Raw genomic sequence first — 24,535 nt, 5'->3', positions numbered from 1 at the left:
GGCATGGTTATGTGCTGTGTTGCTTCCTCTTACATTAGATGTAGGTGAGGTTATGCTATTTCTTCTGACCAGGTTTTGTAGATTTGTCTAGCCCCTGGATGTACTTGCGAGGGATTAGGTACTGATCTGCAATTCAGAAAAAATAAAAAGCTTACAAATTTGTACAATTCACACAATAGACATGCAAAGTCAGTTGACTGATACAGTAGCTGTGATAGTGGATAGTCTGTAAAGTTTCCCAACCTAGCAGCAGTTTGCCAACTTGCTGGACCTGGTTGCCCTGGATCTGGACCAGGACTTTGTCCTTGGAGCCGGGGACGGGGTGCAGCACTGAGCTGGCCTGGACCCTGCGCTGCAGGGCAGTGGACACAGCTGTGGGGTCCAGGCCGTACACCTCCAGGTTCTTTATCAAGGTCACCTACAGCACAGGGAGCAGACAGAAGGGGAGAGAGGGATGTTAAATAAAACCACACTAAAACTACAGATTGGACTAATTCAGAGACTGAGAGCAGTAAACACATCTTTAAAGAATGGTCTTCTTCACTATCCACAGAATCTGAAATGAATCATAGGAAGAATGTGTCACGGTCATAATAACGTGTCTGTGTAATCTTGGCAGTAAGTGTGGTACCTTCTTGTTGGATCCCCTGGAGGCCACAGAGATGTCTATGGGCTCAATGTGGCCCTTCTTGACTATAGGTGCCTTGCCAGGGAACACCAGTTGATGGCACTGTTGCATTTTGTCTATTGTCCTGTGAAGGCAAGATGGAGCTGTTTCATTTCAAGGCAATGGCCTAATACTGTTAATTTACTCTGAGGTAAGTCCAAGAACCCTGTATAGAGTAATAAAGTCTGCCATCCCATTATGGTCTGCACTTTGCCTTACAGTTCTAAACATTTTCGTATGAGAAAAATGAATAAGGATTTGACATGATTCCCCCTGATCACGGTCTGTGGTTGACACAGGATCTTTAAACTTGGACGTTATGCTCGAAGTAAATCTCTCTCCCGATTAACTCTGGACCCTTCGCATTATGAAACAGTTACGTGGTCGAAGCAAAAATTTATTAATAAATACATATAAACTATATTTGGTGATACACAAAGAAATGTACAATAGATGTAACCCATAGTTAAGCATTTAGAGAGCCGCAAAAGTTGACAATGTAATTATTAGCCTTCAAAATGACAACATCACTTGAGAGTTTTATTGGAGAGTCCCCCCCCATCTATGAGAGAATGATGGCGTGCTACTAACTCAGTACTTACTTGCCCACTAATGTACTAGTGTGTGTGAGAGTAGGAGAGAAGGATGAGAAACAGAAATCTTTACCTGCTGAAGAGATCGTCCCACTTAAGGGCCTCTACATCCTGGTACTCCGACTTCTCCAGCAGACAGTCACAGAGGGTTGGGTTAATAATCACGTAACTGAGAAGACAGATTCAGACAGATCACTAGACTGGATCACAGGCAAACAGATCAAAGAATTGCGGTAATTCAAATAGAACGTCTTCATTATGATGCAATCTTCCTGTTTTTTTTTAAATGTGTATTCTGTTTCACCATCTTACTTTTTATTATTCTCATTCACCAGCTCGTTCCTCTTGACAAAGTCTGTAATGATAGTTCTAACTTCAGCTGGCTGGAGCACTGTCCCTTTTCTGTGATAGAAAGCACACCTCTGTTCACTTCAAGCAATGTATTTGGATATTAATAGACAGACACGTGTACACACAAACACACACATGCACACACACACAGACGTACAGACACAGAGAGAAGTCTATTCTAAGAAATCTCCTAGGGTCTGCCGTCACGATCGCTTCAACGTCACGTATGTCTAATTAACACTTGAAAAGGGCAGGACACACACCTCTTGTTGGCCTCCAGGAACAGAGGCTCAAGCCGAGCAGACACGGAGTAGAGCGTGCTGATTTCGGGAGGGCGGTACGGCTTCTCCCCCTCCCCCCCCAACTCCCCCGGAGCCTCCTCTATCCCAGCGTCCTCGGGGACTTGGAAGGAGCGCAGTCTACCCCGCAGCAAGTCACAAACGAAAACGGCGCCTTAATGTCAGTGACGTCTATGAATCACAACACGGAGCTAGTTGCTGATTGTGTAGCGGCGGAGTCTGGACTCACTCTCGGCTCTTCCAGTCCACCTCCACGATGCTCTCCACTCCCTTGCTCAGCTCCTTCACTCGCACCAGGCTGTGCTGCCGCTGCATGGTCTGCAGGAACTTGGACAGCTGTTGAACAAATCAGCCGAAATGTCACTAAATGGACACCCTCTGGCGATGTGATGAAATCAAGTCGAAATGTGTCTTTACCATCATAGTGCGTTTAATATTTGGTCAATATCTTATTCTGGAATTACCTTTTTATAGCTGGATTTCTTGATATCGAGTTGCTTTCCACGTGGACTGCAAAACACCAATTCTTGAGTGAGTGTGATTGAACTCTCTCTCTCTCTCTTTGCTTGCTCAACTCCTAGTTAACACATAGATGAACCATTCCTACCAGCAGGAGACCATGTGATTGGCCAGGAAAGTGCTGGTCAACAGGGGGAGCTCTGATTTCTTCACCTTGCTCTTGAGGGCATGGAGGAAACACTGAAGCAGCAAGGCATCCATTCGCTCTACGGGGGAAGACAGATACACTATTGTGAGAATGTTTACTACTCTTTATGGAATGATACTTGCCGTAGTGCACTTTACATCAACCTTCCTGTACGCAGAGGAGTACCGGAGCAAAGTAGCGCCACCAGCGTGCACTGGTGAATCAGCAGATAGTTACTGTACCTTGTGGTGTTCTCTGATCCTCTGGGTCCTCCTGTCCTTCCTCCTTGTCCTGCTCACTCTCCTCTTCCTCCCTCTCAGAGAGGCTCAGCTCCTGGACACCGTGGCAGGGTGTGTCTGTGACCTGGTTACTCTCGGCATCGGGACATGCTTCCCCCTCCAGCCCTTTATTCTCCTCCTCCTCCTCCTCCTCCTCCTCTCCACCTTCCTCTCCCTCCAGCGCCTGTAAACCCTCACTGTCCACATCTGGAATGGAGGGAGGGCCAGACTTGTCTCCAAATGCCCTGGGAGAATCAAATTGCCAAGCAGAAACATATTATAGAGCAAGATCATATTTAGTGGTCAATAATGTGTTGGCGTAGGATGGGTGGATGGGAGGGATTCATCTCTCAGTCATCTCTAAATCTTACTATAACGAGCCACTTTGATTGGACTGGGACACTCCACATACAGAACAAGGATCAGTATTAAGCTAATTCACTCAGTCTTGTCATAACGCTGTGTGAAGGCTGACCAGCCACTCACCACAAGCTGTCCATGTAGGTGTGAAGGACCGACACCCCCCTGCCCTTCATACCCACACTTCGCATCTCTGCACTGGACATGGTGGCCGTCCCCACCGCCACAGGGGCCCTGGGGTGACACAAACGGGACACAAGCCTTTCTTTTGTAAAAAGAAAACAACCTAAACAACACAAAATCAATAATATCCATCTATTTCTAAGTGGATTGTTAAATTATGTCAAACCCTATTGTTAGGAAACAATGCTGGTGACAATACAAAAGTATGGCATGGCAAGACTACCTGTTGCTGACCACTGTAACTGCACAACAGTCGCCCCGTTTCGTCTCTGGAAGACCGTGTGGGGACACTACTACTCCAGGTAGCATGAGATCTAAAGGGGAACCGAGAGGGAAAGCAGTGTTTTAGTAAAGTACAATGGTATATCTCATACTGGTATTTTGGCCTACATCTTGGTCCATGTCTAAAATAGCATTCATTTATTCATACAAAACTGATAAGCTTACCTGCCCCTCCAATCAACTTCTGGAGCACTGCAGGCCATGTGGTGAATGCAGGCAAGGCACTGGGGTAACGCCAAAGAGTGTACACTGCAAAACAGCACAGCATACAGAGCAGTCAAACTTTCTAGTTCTCCTTGTATCCCTCCCAAGTCATTTCAGAATGGATTCTCACCCGGCGACTCTACGGTTACCTGTGGGATAGAGATGCTTCTCAAGCTCAAAGAACATTGGGTTCTTATGGAGCACATAGAGGGTGACTGCATCTCCCTTGTGTGCATAGATCTTCACTACATTCAGTTCTTCCTTGTTTGGAACCAGCTCTGACAGCTCCTCTGCAGACAGTGAGGGAAAAGCAGCAGCTATGTCTGCTTTGAGCTTCCTCCTGAAGAGGGAGGCAATTTTTAAGTTAGGCTAATATGAGTAAAAGGCTACGCTAATTGGAATGCATCATCAACATTAGTTGTTTACCCATGCACATAGTCACACTATCGAAATGTCAGATATAATTTGTAGATGCATTGCATGCTTTTGCGTTTCATAGAAAAGAGAGCTAGAGAACAATTCATTGCTTGGCTAACGGTTGGTAACGTTGGTTGGGCAGCTAGTTGGCTGAGTGTGAGCTCTCACCTGTCTGATCCTTTTATCACGGTGTTAGATCTGACCCGAAAGGCTTTAGCAAACATCTTGGAAAATCAACCGATGGCTGTTCAATCTATCATTTGTGATATGTAGCCAACTTACTAATGTATATCACGTTTGAGCGAATTTATCCCTAATTCCCTAGCATGAGCGAGATATAATTCAGCACTTGGACAGCAGCGCCGGAGCAGACATATGGGGTGCAACACTAAATAAGTACGGGTGGAATGGCAGGGCCAGGGGCAAAATTAGTTCCACAGACTCATGAGTCTTCCTTGTTAAAACAGTTAGAATAGAATATGGGTAGTTGAGCACGAAGGTGGTAGCTCTTCTCTGTCAACTGGATGTAATTTTCCAATTGTCCTACATTTTTCTTTTTGGATTTTTGAGTAACCAAGCCTGTTCATATGTCATACTGGGGCAACGCAAACACAGGGCTAGTGATGTCTGCGTCTTTAAAAACAACTTGCGCTGATCTTCAAGCTGAAGAGTGAGGTCATGACGGAGTCAGGAAATTAGCTCGCTAACGCTAGTTCTACCATTGCGTCTGAAACTGAAACTAACCCATGTCGTCCAGTCGGTCAAACCTTTATCTAGCTGTGAATTGCGCAAGTTATAGTTAGCTTGTCATATTGTTTATTTGTTAGCGAAATCTGTCCGGAGACATTTTTCGGCGAGCGGCGAAAAAAAACTCCTCCCCTTTAACTGACCGAAGGTTTCAATGCAGGTGACAGTGAAACGCGAAGCAATTCAAGTTTGTTTAGTTAGCTAGTCTAGCGTAGCATGTTGTCTAGCTAGCTGGCTAACCACCAGTAATTAAGGTATGAATATCAAACTGATGGGGCGATAACTTTGCCACAGGCCTCCATGATCCTTGGGTAAAACTTTAAGCTATTTTATTGAGGACACCGACACAGTCGCGTCACACGCTAGCTAGCTAACGCTATTGTGTTAGCAGCATGCTACTTGGGCAACCAGATTTTGACAGGTAGGGCTAGCTATAGTGAACCCTAGGGAATCATTTTTGAGGCAATAATAATAATAGTAACTGGTTGTTTAAGTTCTTTTTAGTCCGCGCATTGAAACCAAAGAACAACAATGTTATCGAACGCACCGAACCAGAACCAACCGGCATTCCCGAACCAGCAACAACAAGCGCCAAACCTCAACTCGGCACCCTTTCCTATGTTTTTTGTAAAACCACACAACCCTCTACAAATAAAAAAGAATGCCATAACTGACGACTACAAAGTTACAAGCCAGGTCCTTGGAATGGGAATAAATGGCAAAGTGTTGGAAATATTCCAAAAAGGAAGTGGGGAGAAATACGCACTGAAGGTAATCATTTTGTTATATTCCTCTCCGTAAATGTTACCTACAATAGCTAGCTATTAACATAAGTTAAGTGACAGTAACGTTACTTTCACTAACATTTGGCCTACTTCATGCTACGGGTCTTAAACTACAAAAAACTGCTGTGAACTAGCTGGCCTGGCAGGAAATGACTGATACGGGAAGCCAGTTGGATTAAGAAATGGCAACGCTTGAGTTTAGGAATCGTACTGAAGCCAAACAGAAACCAAGCCAGCACTATTAACTAGACTTCTCTACAGCTAGTCTACATAATCATTTATACAAATGCCTATACATTGATTTATAACATGCTAAATGTACATACAATGTTGGGACGTTAGGTAAACTAGATCTTAAATTTTGCCCCCCCCAAAAGGTTTCAACAAGCAAAATTACAACGCTGTTCTGGAATTGGGTGCAAACATCCGAGTTGTATGAGATGGAGCAGCCTAATTGAGCAGTGCACAGATGCTGCTCTTCAACGACTGGATTTTGATATGATGACTTCTTGAACCTCTGTAGCAAAAGTTAATAATTAATAGTTACTAGTTATGTTGCATTGTATGTTCTTATTTTTTGTGTGTGACGTTTTTCTACATTGGTGTTAGTTCCTGTGTAATATACATTGTTGCTAGCTATAGGGTGCCAACAACATTGCTTCCACCCAGGGCTTTCCTTCACTGGACTGGGTGATGGGTGTTGTAAGGCTGCAGCTGTCATTCTGATCCCCAAATAGCTTGGCCTCTAGTCTACCCTTTATCCGATACTGAGAATAACAAAGGGACCTTCAACTGTTATCAGCCCTATTTGTCTAAACCGAGATCACAATTTCTTATTTTTTCAAATTTTCCAAAGATAAATCGCTAATGTCGAACTGTCTCCTTTCTGTTGATTCTCAAGTGCTAAAAATGAAAACGATCTCTCAAGACAACCCAGTCCCCAATCCCTACTACACAATAGCTTAACCCCTCCTCTCTCCTTTTATTTCACACAATCACACTTCCTCAAGGCCTTGTTTTTGCATGCCAATTCCCAGTGATAAGTGGCAGGCAGAGATAATTGAATACGGATCCCTTCCTCTGACATTACCTCAGTGTGCTGGTCTGGTAGTTATAGTCAGCCCTGAGGCATGTGTGACGGGGCCCCCACTCCTCCAGAACAACTGCTCTGATTGGAGGGTTTAGATGACGGCATTGGGATGCAGAGGGCTGCCTGATATTGCAGTGGAGAGGAGGAGGGGTGTGAGAATGGTCACACTGATGCATCATGGTTAGTTGATTGCCCTGTGGAGATTTATTGGGGGCTGGCTCTGTAACAAGGCCCTTAAGCCGACTTGCAGGCTTCATGATTGTTTGATCCAGTGATGCTATGGTTTTGCCTCCAAGAAAAGGATTATGTAATAACAGGAGGGGATGCCTGTAATATTTGGCTGCCTTCTACAATCTAATAGACTCCAGATCTGCATTTTCATGGCAGCCCACACACCAGAATCCCTTAGTCTTTGTATTCCAGCAGGTCTTTTTTTTGTGAGAGTGGTGAATCTCTGTGACTTGCCTGCTATGTCTAAAAGTGGCCCCCAGGCAGATTTTCCTCAGCTTTGTTATCGGGGAGGGGGGGGGGTCCTTCTTAACTAGCTGCTGCACCAGGATAGGGAATCCCCTGTCTTGTCTGGTCTCCCTGCTCTGTGTGTGTGTGTGTGCGCGTGTGTGTGGTGTGTGTGTGCGCACGTGTGTAGGGCTGGTATCGATTCGAATTTCAAGAATCGATTCCGATTCACAAGGTTCAGAATCGATTATGACGATTCGATTCGATTCAATATTGATTCGGTTAGTGTTACTAAAACCTGTTTGTTTTTTTAGCTGTAACCTTAATGACATGACTGTCAAGTTATGCAACACATCAATACTAGGGCTTGGTATTGATACTGATTTCCAAAAATGAATGAATGAATGAATCATTGAATGAATGAATGAACTATTAATTCCTTCATTTATTCATTCATTCATTAAATTAAAGATCGATTTTGGGATTCATTAATCGATTCTGAATCATTTGATTCAGAATCGATGAATCCATTTTTTAAACCCAGCCCTATGCGTGTGAGTGAGTGAGTGATTCAGAATCGATTAATCCATTTTTTAAACCCAGCCCTATGCGTGTGTGTGTGTGTGTCATTGGCCTTCTCTCCCCCGTCCACCATGTTTGTCTTCTCTCGGCTGTTGTGTGAGAATGGAGGATTCCTCCTGACTCTGCCAATAAAGTGTCCTGCCTGGGAGAAAAGTTTCCTTCCTCTTTAGTTTGTATGGGTGTGTTTGTGTGTGCATAGTGCTCTGAGCGACAGTGCTGGAATGGCCAGTGTGTGTGTTGCTGTGGGGGTGGCAGTGCCAGCTGGTGTGGAGTCCCCTCCCTGGGGGTACTGAATGACAACAATCATGTGACTCATGGTTGATGTTGGAGGATGTTGAATGCACAGTCCAGAGGAGGGTTAGGAATGGGGAGGAAGCAACACAACACTGACGGCCAGGAACATCCCATTGAGCTTTTGAACTGAGGTAAACAGCTAGCCTCATCAATTGAATCGGGACATTATGGTAGGGTTGTAGTGCATGAACCCCTCCTTACAAAGACAAATGCACATTCAGAGTTGGTGCAAACACCCTAGGCACTGGTCTACAGATGTGGAAAAAAAGTGCTAGGCGGTCAGATGAGTCATCCTTCACCATATCCTCATCATGTGGGCAAGGGCTTGAGTGGCATGCACCAAGAGCATGGTACAGGTCCGAATGCTTCACGCCTATAGTCGGGACCCGACTGGACCAGTGGCTCTTTTATGCTGTGGAGGACATTTTCCTTGCAAGATTAGTCCACTTGTCCCCTTAGAGGTAAAGGTCACAGCAAATCAATACCAAGTTATTCTGAGTGATCACCTTGATCTATGATCAAACATGTTCTATCCTAATGGGAGGGGACTCTTCCAGGATGACAATGCCTCCAGTCCACAGTGCACAAGGGGGTCACTGAATGAACTTTGCACTTTGCCTTCATCACTAGATTATGCTGCTCTTAAGGCCGTTTCAGACGGGGAGCGATATTCCGCCTGCGTTCTCGCTTGGATCAGCGGGGGACGCACGCGTCCTGCGCGCAGCGGGGAAAGCTGACTACAATTCAGCTCTTGTCGTGGGCGGGCATGTGCACGAAACGAGCACGCGCGCGACAATTTCACGGGGTTGCGCCCGCTTGCCGCTCCGCCCCAGATTGTCCGTGGCTCCCAAATTGTCCGCCCGCCTCTCTCATTGAAAATGAATTACAATGCGCGGATATCGCTCCTCGTCTGAAACGGCCTTTAGTCACTTGTTTTAGAAAGAAGATTTTTCTTTCTGATTTTTTTTTTTTTTTTTATTATTATTATTTTTATTTTTTTTAAGATATTTTTGAAGGCATTTCTGCTTTATTAGGGATAGGACAGTGTAGGTGACAGACAGGAAAGGTGGGAGAGAGAGAGAGGGGAAGACATGCAGCAAAGGGCGTGGGCCGGATTCGAACCCACGCCGCTGCAGAAAGGACTAACCTTTACATGGTAAGCGCCCGTTGAGCTACCGGGGCGCCCCTAACTTGTGAGTTCTGGCAAGTAGTAGTACATTGGCTTTTCGTACGTTAAATGCAATTATTGTTAGTCGCTTTGGATAAAATCGTCTGCTAAATGACTAATGTAATATAATGTAATGAATGGTTTGATGAGTAACATAGGTAGTAATATGGTTTGCTGAAAGAGGCTATGGCCTTCTCAGCCACCAGATCTCAACCCAATTAAATTCCTATGGAGATTTTGGACACTGTGTTAGTGCTCTCCACAGCCATCATCAAAACACCCCTCCAGTAGAGTCCCAGAGACTTGTCGAATCTATGCCAAGGTGATTTGAAGCTGTCCTGGCTGCTCATGGCTGCCCAACACCTTACTGAGACACTTTATGTTGGTTTTTCCTTTAATGTGTCGCCCATACTGTATGTCGAAGCCACTTGACTCTTTGTTCTTCCCTCAGTGTCAGTCCTATCCTCACCTTCCCTCAGTGTCAGTCCTATCCTCACCTTCCCTCAGTGTCAGTCCTATCCTCACCTTCCCTCAGTGTCAGTCCTATCCTCACCTTCCCTCAGTGTCAGTCCTATCCTCACCTTCCCTCAGTGTCAGTCCTATCCTCACCTTCCCTCAGTGTCAGTCCTATCTTCATCTTCCCTGATAGGCCTTTTCCACCAAGCGGGAACCGGTTCGTTGCCGGTTCGCGAACCTAATTTTGAATGGTTCCGAGCATTTCGACCAAAAAGAAATGAGTTCGGGAACCCGAAAGCTGGTTCCGAACCGGCACCACAAAATAGTAGGTTTTTCAGTGCGAACCGTGACGACATCATGGGTGTGGGCTGACGTACAACGGTTCGGCTCAAAACTGGTCGAAACGCGGGCCCGTTCTCTGGACAGAACCAAGGTTCCAGGAATTTTGAAACGAACCGGTTCACAAACCAGAGTTCCTTTGGTGGAAAAGGGCTATCAGTGACAGTCCTATCCTCATCTTCCCTCAGTGACAGTCCTATCCTCATCTTCCCTCAGTGACAGTCCTATCCTCATCTTCCTTCCCTCTGTCTCAGATGTTGCAGGACTGTCCCAAGGCTCGTCGGGAGGTGGAGCTACACTGGAGGGCGTCGCCTTGCTCTCACATCGTACGCATCATGGACGTATACGAGAACCTTTACCAAGGCAGGAAGTGTCTGCTTATCGTCATGGAGTGGTGGGTGTGCGTGCGCACACACACACACACACACACACACTCACTTACTCACACACACACACACATTCTGTCTCAGTCTTGTATTGTTTAATGTGCGCATAAACAGCCGGCTCACATCTGTTATTAGACAAACAAATTAAATTCATTATGAACTCATTAAATGCGGTTTCTCATGACCCCTGCCTGTTGCATGTTATTTCTTTCTGCTTGGCTTAGCATGGACGGGGGTGAGCTGTTCAGTCACATTCAAGACCGAGGGAACCAGGCCTTCACAGAAAGGGGTAAGGAGAAAATGTCTCTGGTCCATCGAAATGTCTGTGAAATGTGGAGTCTACCTCCACCTGTCCCTGTATGTGAGTTTTTATGCAGTTGATTCTCACATCTGTGTTCTCTCTCTCTCTCTCTCTCTCTCTCTCTCTCTCTCTCTCTTTCTTTTTCTCTCCACCTAGAGGCTTCTGATATAATGAAGAGTATAGGGGAAGCAATTCAGTACCTGCATGCCATTGACATCGCCCATAGAGATATCAAGGTAAGCCTGTCTGGTTTTCACCCAGGGTCTGTTCACTGTTACAGTCTAAATTTATTATGATTAAACTTAATTTACCTCATCTACCCTAACCCTAACCCTAACCCTATTTAATCAATCAATCAATCAGTCAGTCAGTCAATAAATCAGTCAATAAATCAATCAAACTTTCACTACATTACATTAGTCATTAAGCAGACGCTTTTATCCAAAGCGACTTGCATTTTACGTAGGTAGTCAGTGTACTACTACTTGCCAGAACTTAGAAGTGCATCTCCCCTCTCAACAAATGACTAAGAGCATAATCTTTATAAACTTAATTTATGTCGTTAATTTCATACACAAAGGCAACACAATGCGCTTTACAGAGAGATTAACTTGTCTGTCTTTGTTCTTCTCTCCGTTCTTAGCCAGAGAACCTTCTGTACACTTCCAAAAGGCCAGATGCCCTCCTCAAACTCACAGACTTTGGCTTTGCCAAAGAAATCACCACACTCAACTCCCTGGCCACACCGTGCTACACCCCGTACTACGTTGGTAAGGACATGTGTTCTGGATGGCCCTTCTACAGCGGGTGACTCATTGGCTGGGTTAGAATAGAAATCCCCCGAGGCAAGATCCTGACCTGCTGACTTTCATTTCCTGTTGAGACTGTTGACATATTTTGAAAGTAATTAGGTTAGGGGAATTCACACGCATCACAGGAAATTATCAACACTTTGTAGATTATGTCAACTCCCATTTGTCATGAAACAGGTGATGTGATCATATCTGATTATACAGTAAATCCTAGTTGTGGGTTCTGTGTCCTAGCCCCAGAGGTTCTTGGTCCAGAGAAGTATGACAAGTCATGTGATATGTGGTCTCTGGGAGTCATCATGTATATTCTGTAAGTAAAGCTCTTATGAACACTATTCTACTGTATTGTTTCTTAATACCATAGAGATATTATTGTAAATCATGACTGCCGATGACATGAGTTTATACAAAAAAAAAACACGACTCCCTCATAATAAAGCGACAATGTCTGCTCAAATCAGAAAACCTCTCTGACTGCTTTATGGTGAGGGAGTCTTGTGTTTTGTTTTTCTACAAACATTCAGAGTTCTGTGATCTGTGAAAAGTGCTCCATGTTGCTCAGCATCCTCTCGCCCCCACTCGTTCCCCAGACTGTGTGGATACCCCCCCTTCTATTCCAACCACGGCCTGGCCATCTCTCCCGGGATGAAGAGGCGCATCCGGAACGGACAGTACGAGTTCCCCAACCCCGAGTGGTCCGACGTGTCTGAGGAAGGTGAGGGAGCCCTCCGGGAAATACAAACACGATGAAGGCCACAGTGACGAGGAAGGAAAAGTGTGTGTGTCTCGTGTGTGTGTGTGTGTGTCTCGTGTGTGTGTGTCTCGTGTGTGTGTGTGTGTCTGTCTGTCTGTCTGTCTGTCTGTCTGTCTGTGTCTGTGTGGTTACCAGTGTTCTGTGTTCCAGCCAAGCAGCTGATCCGCCACCTGCTGAAGACCGAGCCCACCCAGAGGATGAGCATCGCAGAGTTCATGAACCACCCCTGGATCGTAAGCACAGCCAGAACCCCATAGGTTCTTTGTAGGCTTTAGGCCGTTTCAAACTCCTGAGATAACACTTGTGCGGGATATTCTTGACATTTTTGACTGTATTGTGAATGCCAGTTGTTGACCTCCATGCCCGTGTGTTTGTGCAGCAGTCTATGGAGGTGCCCCAGACCCCGCTTCACACCAGCCGGGTACTACAGGAGGAACAGGATGTCTGGGAGGAAGTCAAGGTGATCACAGACGACCACACCGTCGGTCTCTCACACTATCAGTATAGCTGCGTTCGGCCATGGCCACACTCTAGTGCTTTTTTTTTTTTAAGCACCTTTTCATTGCCATAACGTGCCCTAGCCTAAATGTTTCCAACTTTCAACCCGGAGGGGCACGGAGCACTCTAAGCAAAGCCACTTTGTCTTTGGTATCAGTCGTAACAAAAAGCGCTACAGTGGTCTTACAGGAAGGTCTGCTGCTCATTATGTCCCTGCAGGACTCTTTGTAGCGCTTTAATGTCCCAGAATCCTCTTCTCACTGCCATAACCTTACATTCACACAATGCAGTGCACCGACTTAGCTTACAATACCCAGAGCAGTCTGCAGTCGGGCAGTGGGAGTTTGTGTGTTTTTCGCTATTGGACATGCTATCCAAATGTTGCAATAGAATGGAATATATGGTCTCCTGACCTTCGTTAATATAGTCAGCTCTCGGGTATTTTGCCAAAGCCAATCTAATTGCTGAACAATACCCTCCATTGCAGCTAGCATGATGCTCAGTTTAGGGGTTGGTCTGGCATTGTTGGTAGCATTGTTATTGATTTGGATATTTATTTGCGTCATTAGGATGAAATGACGAGTGCCCTGGCTACCATGAGAGTGGATTACGAGCAGATTAAAATTAAAACCATCGAGGACTCGACTAATCCACTGCTGATGAAGAGGAGGAAGAAGGCGAACAATACAACCACTCAGCCGCCGGGCCTGTGAGAGTCTCTCTCACACAGGCGCACACACACTCTAACCCACTCACTCAGAAACAAAGGAGCCTTTTTAGTTAGCACAGATTCCTATGGCAGTTTCTTTTTATATGTATATTTTTTATTTTGAGGTCACTATTGCAACATAAAAACAACAACATTCAGTTTACGCTGAAACCTAGGTATCCATGGATTTTACAACCAAGTGCTGGTGTTTACCAGGACATTCTATTAGAACGATGATTACCTGATAAAATAACTGATAATACTGTTCCCTTTGAGATTGTTTGATAAAGTACAGCTACTATACCACTATGTAGGTATGAATGAACTACCGAAGGAAGTATTGATTATCACCACAGAGGTTTACACACCAGCCAAACCGGGCTGTTGGATCAAAAGTATTGCAGAAATGTATTAATTGTGTATCTATCTATCTAATGTCCCTTAGTTGTGGATGTATACTGTGTCATAGATAGTCACACGCACATCACCTCTTGCCGGGGTGCTGGGTTGAAATGAATAAATTAAATGAAGTAGACCTCCTTTTTTAATATACGTATTCACACCTCACACCAACAGTATTGTTTTTATATTTGTTGTAGGAGATTGGTTGCCATGAACTCTGCTTCACGTTGGATTATTTTTAATCATATGATGGCTGGTGAATGTGTTTTACTGTTGGTTGGGTTGCAGTTTCTTTCAGCCAACATGTCTCTAGCCATAGTGTATGTCTACCATTTTTTCTTTTTTTTTTTCCACAGACTGACTGTTTTAAAAGACTTTGTGCCTTGAGGACACTGGGATAATTCTAATTTGAGGTCTGTGTGTTTGTGTGTGTGTGTGTGTATGTGTGTGTGTGTGTTGTGTGTGTGTGTGTGTGTGTGTGTGTGTGTGTGTTTATTTGTGTGTGTGTGTGTGTGTGTGTGTGTGTGTGTGTGTGTGTGTGTGTGAACATTTCACACAAACCTCCCATTGTATCTATGCATGATTTTGAGGTGTGTATGCGCATGTGTCTGTGCATGTCCATGCGCGCTGATCTCCCTTCAGGATTTGGCCCATTTTAAGGACAGTGAGGGGATGTGTTCGCCACATGATGATAGTATCAGATTGAATAATCCCCCCCCCCCCCCCCCCCACAGAATGAGCTCACCACCCCCTGTCCTGTTCACACACAAACAGATGCAGATTGCACATTTCTTCACTGCTAATGACTGCAGGTGTTCATGTGAGCTTCCACACGGCAGTCATGAAGAAGAAGCAGCAGCCTTGCTTCATGAATTAACTTTCTGCTGTCCGAGAGTTGAAAGGAGAGGGGAAGGGCATCAATGTAGCTAATTCATGGGTGTACTGAGTAGATGTAGCACATTCAGTCTAAACTGCTGTAACTAATGTCCAGACTGTCTTTTACTGTGGAATAAAAACCATCAAATCGTTTTTCCATTGTGTGTTCAATTTGTAGTTTAACTGCAAAAAGTATGTAAAAGCCCCTGCTGTCTTAGAGGGTACAGAAGATTGCTATGCAGCGCCCCCCACTGGAATACAGAGAGAATGATGATCTCAGTACTTCAGAGCATGTCATACTAGCTCTGATATCCTTTGGAAGCTGAGCACACAATCACTATTTGGCCATTTAGTCAGACCTAATTTAAAAAATGTCCCTGTCTCCTCACTACTCCTGCCGGTATCTGTGCCAAATATGAATACTATGGAGCCAGCGGTGTCCCAAGAAAACGGAAACAAATGTATTTAAACATTATAAAGCAAAATGTTCATCAAATGGCATATGTTACATGTATGTTACATGTCATTAGCTACTGAATATGAGAACAAAGCGAGTGTCCTCTGAGAGAAGAGCATCAAATAAATAAATGAGCAAACCTCTGTATCTCTATGTGGGTAATAGCTGTCCTCTACACAATCTACTGTATAGTGTGTGTGTGTATGTGTATAACCCAATTCAGACATACAGTAGATGGGTTCCCATTAAGTTCTAAGGAATTGACCTGTTAGGGGGCATGTATGAACGGGATTTCACGGGAAATCTTCACAGCCAATTTCCTGTGTCAAGCTATATATTGCACTGTACTTTAGATTGTGATTCTTGCACTTTGTCTTCAGCACTAGATTATGCTCTTAGTCACTTGTATTAGAAAGAAGATGCACTTGTGAGTTCTGGCAAGTAGTAGTACATTGGCTCTTCCTACGTTAAATGCAATTATTGTTAGTCGCTTTGGATAAAAGCGTCTGCTAAATGACTGTAATGTAATGTAATGTAATATGTGTGTGCGCCCGTGCATGTGTAAGCGCACATTGCGTGCCACCTTCTGGCTGCTGTGGGTAGTGCGTAGTGCTATTACAAATTGGCCATTTCGCCAGCCCTAATAACCTAATCAAAAAATCTGTCTCTATCACCATCTGCTCGGGAATACCTGCTGGTACGGGCACCTGCTGTACCTGTGCCAAATATGAATACTGTCAGGCCGACAGTGTCTGAGGAAAATGGAAACAGAGATACAGAGTTACAAAGGTTTGCTCATTTATGTGTTCGATGTGTGAAGGTGCCTGCACATTGCCCCAACCAAACAACAAAACAGGTTGGAAGTTTAAAATTCAGCTGCAAAATCCATCCAACCAACACCAACAGTCACCAACAAACATCGGTTAGTGTGGGTTGGGGCAGTGTGCAGGCACCTTATAGATGTTCTTGAATGTTTCTCAGATAAAATACCTTTTCACCTGGTTGCAGCCAAGGCCGGTAGTCCTGTTACAGATAAATACCTTTTCACATGGTTGCAGCCAGAGCCTGTAGTCCTGTTACAGATAAATACCTTTTCACATGGTTGCAGCCAGGGCCTGTAGTCTGTAGTTACAGATGTTGACTGGACCCAGAGCATCTGTCCTTCTTCATTGCTACATCTCTGGTATAATTCACATCTCATTTGTTTATTGCTACTGTTATTTTGTTAGTACTATATGCTGCATTTATGATTTATGAGTCTTGATTCCTGATTTTACTTTGTACCTCTTCTGTTCTGTTTTTCTGCTGCTCTAACACCTGAATTTCCCCTTCTGGGGATTAATAAAGTCCTATCTTATTTTAGCGTATCCTTTTACAAGCATTCCTGTACTTCAGCATAGACCCATGCTCTGTCCAGAATGTCCCCTTTCTATACCCCCTTTCTTACTGAGGGACACAATCTAGGAGTGGTGTTGTGGGGCTTTCAACTTCTACAATGGTAGTCTGCAGGCAGCCATTTCATACCAAACTTATGCATCACTATGTAAAGTAGACCATGTGGATACTGCACCGCGCCTGGCATTGCCATCGTGAGCTCACATTCTGTTTCTCTCCACGGATCATATATCGCAAGAATGTTTTGTATTTTTTTTGCAGGAAAGACTGGCTTCCTTCTCTGCACTTGTGGAAGGCATTCGATAAGTGTAATCATGTGCTGATGTTTTTGCCCCTCTCTTCCACCAATCCTGTAGCGGTAAACAAAAGTTGTCCATCGGGAAACACTTGGACCACCACAGGCAAAATCTGTGGTTCCAGCACCAGCATTGCAGAAGGTTGATTTGGAGAGGAATGGGCCTATTAATTGAGCATATAAAAGGCTACAAACTACATCATAGATTTAGACCTAAGGCTGTTTATTGGTGTTAAGGAGTGGGCTACAATTCATCATCTTCATACTAGCGCAGTAGTAGGCTAGTGTTCAACCATGATCAATGTCTGGTAACGCAGGCATTGGCATACCCAAGGCTTTAAGTAGTAGCATTAACATTTTTTGCTTTTTTCAAGCAAATAAAATCTAAAGGCAAACTGGGGCAGCTTTCTGAAGTGCATACTTCCATACTATAGTGTGCCAAAAAAAAAGGATGTAGTATGTCCCAATACATAGTTGCCTATGCCACATGCAGTATGTCAAAAATACCAGGATGTTCTACTATAGTACATCCGGTCATATTTTGCAGCAGACCTTTGGTTGATGCTAGAATGGACCATCCGAAGGGGGGACCACAGCGGGATACCTTCTCGACCTCCTGGGTGTTATAGTGAAGTAGAGATCCTCCTCCCTGACCTGGATTGCCTGCCTCAGTGTGTAGTCCAGGACTATTATAAAGAGGAAGGGTGTGAGGGTGTCCCCCTTATGTGGGGGTGTCCCGGGGGGTCCCGGGGTGTCCCCGGTATGTACCCAAAATATAACGGGGTGTCCCCGGTATGTACCCAAAATATAACTCTCAATTTCTTCCCGCCATGATGTCAAAATCCTTGCTGTTGCCGTCCGGCAGCACAACCCTTGCCTTTGTGTTGGAATACATGGACCCTTGGCCAGAAGTAAGTTCGGGGGAACGCCATAGGCCTTAAGGGTTTTCATCATGACACCTCTGTGTATTGAGTAAAATGCCTTTTTGAAATCAATAAGACACAGCACCGCTGTCATGTTGTTCTTCTTCACCTCTTTGATGATCCTCCTTAGGGCCAAGATTTGAGTCACTGTGGACCTCTCCCCTCTCGAAAGCCATTCTGGTCCTTTCTCAAGTGTGGGTCGATGGCGCTCCGCAGCCTGTTAAGCATCATGCGGTTGTACATCTTTGCAATGATACAGGTCAGGCTGATGCCGCAGTTGTTCGGCTTTGAGAGACCCGGGATTTAGGCACTGGGATGATGTTAGAGAGAAACCATATGTTGCTCCCCTTGGGCTGCCTCTGCACCTTTTCCATCAGCTCCTCCTTTCTGATCTTATCATAGGTATCGAAGAGCTGTTGCTTTGCCTCATTCATTGCCAATCAGCTCCCCAAAGCCTTCTCTTGGCCAAGATGTCGGCGAGCCTTCTCAACTCTCATGCAGCTACAACCTCTAGATGCCTGGACCTTGGGGAAGGTCTGGTCCTCTCCACCACTGGAACACACTCCCTGGTTGCCTCCAAATTTGCTGCTACTGTACAAACCGATCGTACATTGCATTAGGACCTCCCACCACGTCCAACAGTTGGAAGCGATTTCTCACCTCCACTGTGTATCTGGCCTGGAGGTCCGGTCTCACTGAGAAAGTCTTCCAGTCATGCCGGGTCTTCAGGTTTGACTTGGGGACCCTCAAGCTCAGCCTCACCCTCATGGAAATGACTCGGGGCTCTAGGCCCACAGTGTTGAACGTGCTTAAGGTTTTGCATTTGTGACTGTGTTCCTCCACTTACGCCTTATCGGTATGTACCCAAAATATAACTCTCAATTACTTCAGTTTTATTTTTGTTTAGTTGAAGAATGTTCTGGCACATCCAAATGTTGATTTGTTCAATGCACTTACTCAGCGCTTGTATGGGATTATAGTCACCTGGTGATTTGGTGATAAAAATGTGTGTGTTGTCTGCGTAGCTATGGTAACATATTTTGTTGTTTTCCATAATTTGAGCTAGTGGGAGCATGTACTGTAAATCTTGAGCAGAAGAGGCCCCAGAATGGAGCCTTGGGGAACTCCACAGGTCATTTTTGTCCACTCAGATTTGTAACTGCTTATAGACACAAAGTAGTCCTTGTCCTTTGAGTAGGATTCAAACCAGTCTAGCACTGTGCCAGAAATTCCCAGCCAGTTTTCCAGTTGGCCTAGTACTATGTTGTGGTCAACTGTGTTGAATGCAGTGGATACGTGCCACATATGAGCAAAAAAATGGAATTGGGTCACTTCAACCAGGCAGTGTAAATGCGGCCTAATAGACCCGAAAGGATTACAAAATCATACAATATGGTCGCATTTACACTGCCTGGTTGAAGTGACCCAATTCCGTTTTTTTGCTCATATGTGGCACGTATCCGATATGTATTACATCACACATTCTAAATCATTTGGGTCTTGCCATTTAATCTCATTGAAACGGCTGGTGTCTCTCACAAAAATCAAAACATCACCTGTTTCTGATAAACCAAGGAAATCTAAATTAGACTCTATGCTTTATCTGATCACTTTTTGATTTTAGGCTTTGTGTACTGTAGTTAGATGTCCACCTCATATACCCTTTGGTTTTGCTTTTGGATCCCAAACAAATCGTGAGTTGTTTACAGTTTGTTAAACTTTCCTCTTACGGTTGTTTTGAATTGCTCTGTTTACCACGTGCTTGTTGTCATTGTTGACCACGTTTGCATGGTCTTCTTCTTCTTCGTATGGGTTGATTGTTATTGTCTTCTCTCCCCAGGCTCGGGGGCCGAGGGGCTATCCTTTTACCACCCCGAGCCTGGGTGAAGGGGTCACCCGGGCTATATATCCGGGCACACCTCCAGGAACCATGTCACCGTTTCGTCATTCACAACCGTCAGGCCATGCATTCTGTTGAGTGTCCGATGTATCGGACAGTCCTGGATGATGTGGTCTGCGGTTTGTTCCTCGGCGCCACACTCGCACGCCACACAGGATGCCAAGCCCCATCTGTGCATCAATGAGCGGAAGCGTCCGACGCCGGTCCGGAGACGATTAAGCCTCACCCATGCCGGTCTGGGTAAGTTCCAGTTCTTGTGAGCTCATGAGCTAACTGACTATCCTGCTTTTATTGTGCTGGAAGCATTGGAACTGATGTGTCCAGGCGACAAGACCTATCTTAATTTATCATACATTATTTCATGTCATTTCACATTCCACATTCCACAGCTATTTCAGTGGCATGACTAGCTTCCCTCCTATTAGTCCCAAACAGAAACAAGCCAGCCCCGCACATAAGCAAGGCTGGACCTGGCCTGGTTTGTCGAACCCAGCCTTACCCCGTTTGTGTCTTCCCCAGGATTTCGTTCCCACGGATCCTTTCCCTTTAGCGTTTCCCCGGCCTCCCTCAACCCCTTGCCCTGCCCGCGTGTCCACGGACCCCCCAGAACCCCCTCGAGCCACCCCCGACACCCTGGACCCCCTTGGATTGATCTCCCGGTACCGCCCAGACCTCCTCCCACGGACCTTCCTTCAGATCTCGGACTGGACTCGTTGACAGAGGCACGCACATTCAAACAACACCTGTCCCGCCAATTGTCACTTTGCACTCACTGGTTAACCACACACATAGTCCTGAGATAACACCTTACACATAGCGAACTACACATCACTCTGGGGTAGCTGAGCTGCTGCTGGAGCCTGGCCTGGTGGTAGCTGAGCTGCTGCTGGAGCCATTCAGTTTAAAACTCTGGTACTAGCCTACAGGGTAATGAAAGGAAAAGCTTCCTCCCCATGGTCTCATTGAGATTGCCTGGTGGTCAATGCACTGTCCCTGACCGGCTCTGACCTGAGGGGGCGGAGTGTCGCCACCACGCCACTGTCCACGCCACGGACCCCACAATTCAACCTCTGAGTGGGCTAGAGACACACGGTCTTCGCCGGTGGGTGCATGGAGATTGCCCGGTAGTAATACTAGCAGTAGCTGTTACATACAGCTGCAGCAGCTAGCCCACCTCACATTTTCTCCAGGAAATGTACTTTCTAGTTTAATCACTATTATTTAATAGACAGACAGACAGACAGACAGACAGACAGACAGACAGACAGACAGACAGACAGACAGACAGACAGACAGACAGACAGACAGACAGACAGACAGACAGACAGATAGACAGACAGACAGATAGATAGATAGATAGATAGATAGATAGATAGATAGATAGATAGATAGATAGATAGATAGATAGATAGATAGATAGATAGATAGATAGATAGATAGATAGATAGATAGATAGAACAAACCACCCTTTACACTAGTATGGATAATTTACTTTCTTGTTTTCAATGGAGAACAGACACGAATAGCTCTGGGGGGAAGGGGGGGGGCACCAGTTCAGGTGTTGGCTGACTTTCTCCACAGTTTAAACACTATAATTTTCACAATGTCTTCAAGATGATAAGAGACTGCCCTGGAGGGGCCAGACACAGAGCATTCCCTGGAATGAAGATCCTAAAAACACACTGCAGCAGTGGTTGAGAGGTCGTTTGTGTAGAGGTTCCAGAAGGGGGTTGGGCAGATGACCTTGTGTCAAACCTATTGACGTCAACCGTCAACTGGTTGGCTTGTTTCTAGCCAGTGGTGACCTTCATACACTACCATCCCTGACCTCTCATTGTTCTTTTGCAACTTCTCCTCCATCTTTCTCCTGTAGTTGTTCTCACCTTCCCTGATCTTTCCCTTCAGCTCCCTCTGCACACGACCTAAAAGGCCCTCCTCTTCACAAGAGCCTTTAGGTCACCTGTGATCCTGGATTTGTTGTTCAGAAAACAGTACATAATATGAGTGCAGGCCATCGGCAATCGGTTCAATGTCAAAGATTTGTTAAATGTAACAGTTAAATGTCTAGGATTATGCTACTGTATCTATTCTTCACTAGCAATGTAAGCCCTCCCTCACCAACCTCATACTTAAGTTTATTCATATATTTATTGTATCTGTATTGTATCTAATTATTTTAAAAGGCAATTATTTTCTGTGTAATATGATACAACACATTTATTGGAGTATGGAGACATGGGAAACTCAGGCAGGTACTGAAACATAGACCCATTTCTGAACCCCTGTACAGGGGTATGTACCACCTCCCTTCTGCACACTAACAAGAAACAACAGGCACACCGCTTGTGGCTGTGCTAATGATAAGGCACAACGCAGAGGGGGAAAAACAAGGTTGTTAAAGACCAGATGTACACAGCAGGCCACAGATGGGATTGATATGGATATGCCTGGAGGTGATATGTTGCAGTATAAACATTACATGCGAGTGGAAAATCTATATATTAGCGGCTGGGGCTGCAATTGGGGAGACGGAAAGGCAGGATCAGGTATTTGGATAACACTAAACCTCCTAGGCCCCTCAGTCAGTCAGAGAGACACTGCTACAGAGACTGGATAGGAGAGTGCCTCTGAACTACAAGCTGGTAGGTTACTGTCCATTCAATTATTAATTTACATCTCATGGATGTTCATTTGCAAGCAGGCTACTTACTTAAATTACTTAATTATTGTGTTGGATATTTGCTGGATGATGACTAATCAATGACTTATTGACACAATCATTTCATAGCACAGTATTTGCGAATAGGCATCTAGTCATCTCCAGTCATCTCCCAGCAGTCTAAAAGTCCTAATGACATTCTTAACTAAGCAGCAAAAAATGATGGGACAGTGGAGAGTGGGCAACCATTCAACTGATAATCCAGGCTTTTAGAACCTTATGAAATTTCCATTTGAATGGAAAATCCTTTCAATCTCCCGTGCCCTTATGTCCAGCACGGAATGTGTTTTCTTTCACTGTCTCTCCCTGCAGACTATGAAGACGGTGGTGCTCCTGATTGTAGCTGGACTGCTGGGCCTGTGCCTTCCCCAGCGTCCCAGCCCCCTCCATTGGCTGTCGTACCTACGAAACCGCAGGCGCTACCCTGACACCCTGTGGACGGACCGTGTGGGCGAGGATTGCCCCCTGGAGTGTGACTGTCCCTCCACATTCCCCACAGCCATCTACTGTCACAGCCGCAACCTACATCATGTTCCCTACATCCCCTCCCGCATGAAGTATGTCTACCTGCAGCGCAACCAGATCACAGGCATCCGGGACGGGGTGTTTGACAACGCCACCAACCTGGTTTGGGTCATGCTGCATCAGAACCAGCTCAACTTCGACAAGGTGGGCAAGAATGTCTTCAGCAAGCTCAAAAACCTGGAGCGGCTCTACCTGGATGACAACAAGCTGACCCGCGTGCCACAGAACCTGCCCAAGTCCATCAAGGATCTCAGGCTCAGCAACAACAATATATCTAAGATCCAGATCAGCTCTTTTGAGGGGATGACTAACCTAACCAAACTCCATCTCCATACTAATGCCATTGAGGAGGTAGGGGGCTCTTTAAAGGGACTGAAGTCGCTGACCATGCTGGACATGAGGAAAAACCAACTGAAGAAAATTCCGGAGAATCTCCCAGAGACGCTTAATCAACTCTACCTAGAGTTCAACAAAATCGAGAACATACCAGCCAACTTCCTCACTGCATATCCCAAGCTGCAGTTTGTCAGGTTGGCCCATAACAAGTTGACAGACGGAGGGATTCCCCTCAACACCTTCAATGTCAGCACTCTGGTGGAGCTGGACCTTTCCCACAATACGTTGGAGACGATCCCCACTGTCAGTAGAAGTCTGGAAAACCTCTACCTACAGGCTAATAAAATCAAAGGTACATCATTGCCTTCTCTGTCTCTGTGATGTAATGTGAGTCCAATAGTCATCCAGGCCTGTAAATGTTTAAACCTAATCATCATGGTATAATAATAGTTGAATTACTGTACTGTATGTCTAGAGCAAATCATTTAATTAATGATTTTACTTAAACTGTAAGGTTGCCAAAGGTTGTACAATCTCTCACTCTGTCATATTCTCTCTCTCTCTCTCTCTCTCTCACTCAGAGTTCTCTCTGGTTAGTTTCTGCAGTGAGGTGGACATGGTGAACTACTCTCAGCTCAGGGTGCTGCGTTTGGATGCCAACAAAATCAGTGCCAAAGATGTGCCACCTGAAGCTGCCTACTGCCTACGCCTCGCTGCCTATGTCGATGTGTAGCTCCGCATCGGTTGGCCCAAACTGTCCTGTGTCTAGTCCTAGATACAAGGAAATCCTTTGTCTCATTAACAAGTCTATTCAACTATAATTTAAGAACTAATTGTTACAATCTGTTTCCTACGGTAATACATTCTGTATGACTCTACTCTACTCCTTCTCTTATTTGATATCTCTTTTGATTTATTACTTGTCTCATCTTGGTAAATGATTTGTGCCACTCAGTAATCCTGCACAAGTACACAGTGAACCTGTTGTCCCCCACCTACGGATGCCCTAAGAAGCCTTACATTCATACATTTAATTTACTCTGTTTTCCC

At 45.2% G+C, this 24,535-nt stretch overlaps 3 protein-coding genes across 3 annotated transcripts; 2 read left to right on the top strand and 1 right to left on the bottom strand.

Annotated features, from left to right (window-relative positions):
- Nucleotides 1-4,582, bottom strand: eif2d (eukaryotic translation initiation factor 2D). Its single transcript, XM_084445978.1, has 15 exons — nt 4,449-4,582; nt 4,013-4,203; nt 3,825-3,908; nt 3,601-3,691; nt 3,321-3,428; nt 2,799-3,079; nt 2,518-2,635; nt 2,375-2,420; nt 2,140-2,246; nt 1,875-2,030; nt 1,573-1,662; nt 1,334-1,429; nt 632-752; nt 244-418; nt 1-126 (listed from the first exon to the last, which is right to left on the bottom strand). Exons 1-15 carry the CDS (start codon nt 4,502-4,504, stop codon nt 56-58), a joined length of 1,791 nt encoding a protein of 596 aa, XP_084302104.1. The 5' UTR covers nt 4,505-4,582; the 3' UTR covers nt 1-55.
- Nucleotides 4,583-4,778: 196 nt separating this feature from the next.
- On the top strand, nt 4,779-14,990 carry LOC311315605 (MAP kinase-activated protein kinase 2-like). The gene is made up of 10 exons (XM_084446287.1): nt 4,779-5,798; nt 10,452-10,591; nt 10,808-10,872; nt 11,041-11,120; nt 11,528-11,654; nt 11,931-12,006; nt 12,287-12,411; nt 12,601-12,683; nt 12,830-12,910; nt 13,518-14,990. The coding sequence occupies exons 1-10, from the start codon at nt 5,559-5,561 to the stop codon at nt 13,659-13,661; spliced, it is 1,161 nt and encodes a 386-aa protein (XP_084302413.1). The 5' UTR covers nt 4,779-5,558; the 3' UTR covers nt 13,662-14,990.
- A 7,949-nt stretch (nt 14,991-22,939) lies between these two features.
- On the top strand, nt 22,940-24,218 carry fmodb (fibromodulin b; the record flags this gene model as incomplete). The annotated part of the gene is made up of 2 exons (XM_084446133.1): nt 22,940-23,837; nt 24,067-24,218. 2 exons carry the CDS (start codon nt 22,940-22,942, stop codon nt 24,216-24,218), a joined length of 1,050 nt encoding a protein of 349 aa, XP_084302259.1.
- Between the last annotated feature and the right edge of the window lie 317 nt (nt 24,219-24,535).

This window comes from Borostomias antarcticus (assembly GCF_949987555.1).
Source record: "Borostomias antarcticus genome assembly, chromosome: 11".
In the NCBI taxonomy this organism is placed as follows: Eukaryota; Metazoa; Chordata; class Actinopteri; order Stomiiformes; family Stomiidae; genus Borostomias; species Borostomias antarcticus.
This window is presented reverse-complemented; position numbering and strand designations above follow the sequence as displayed.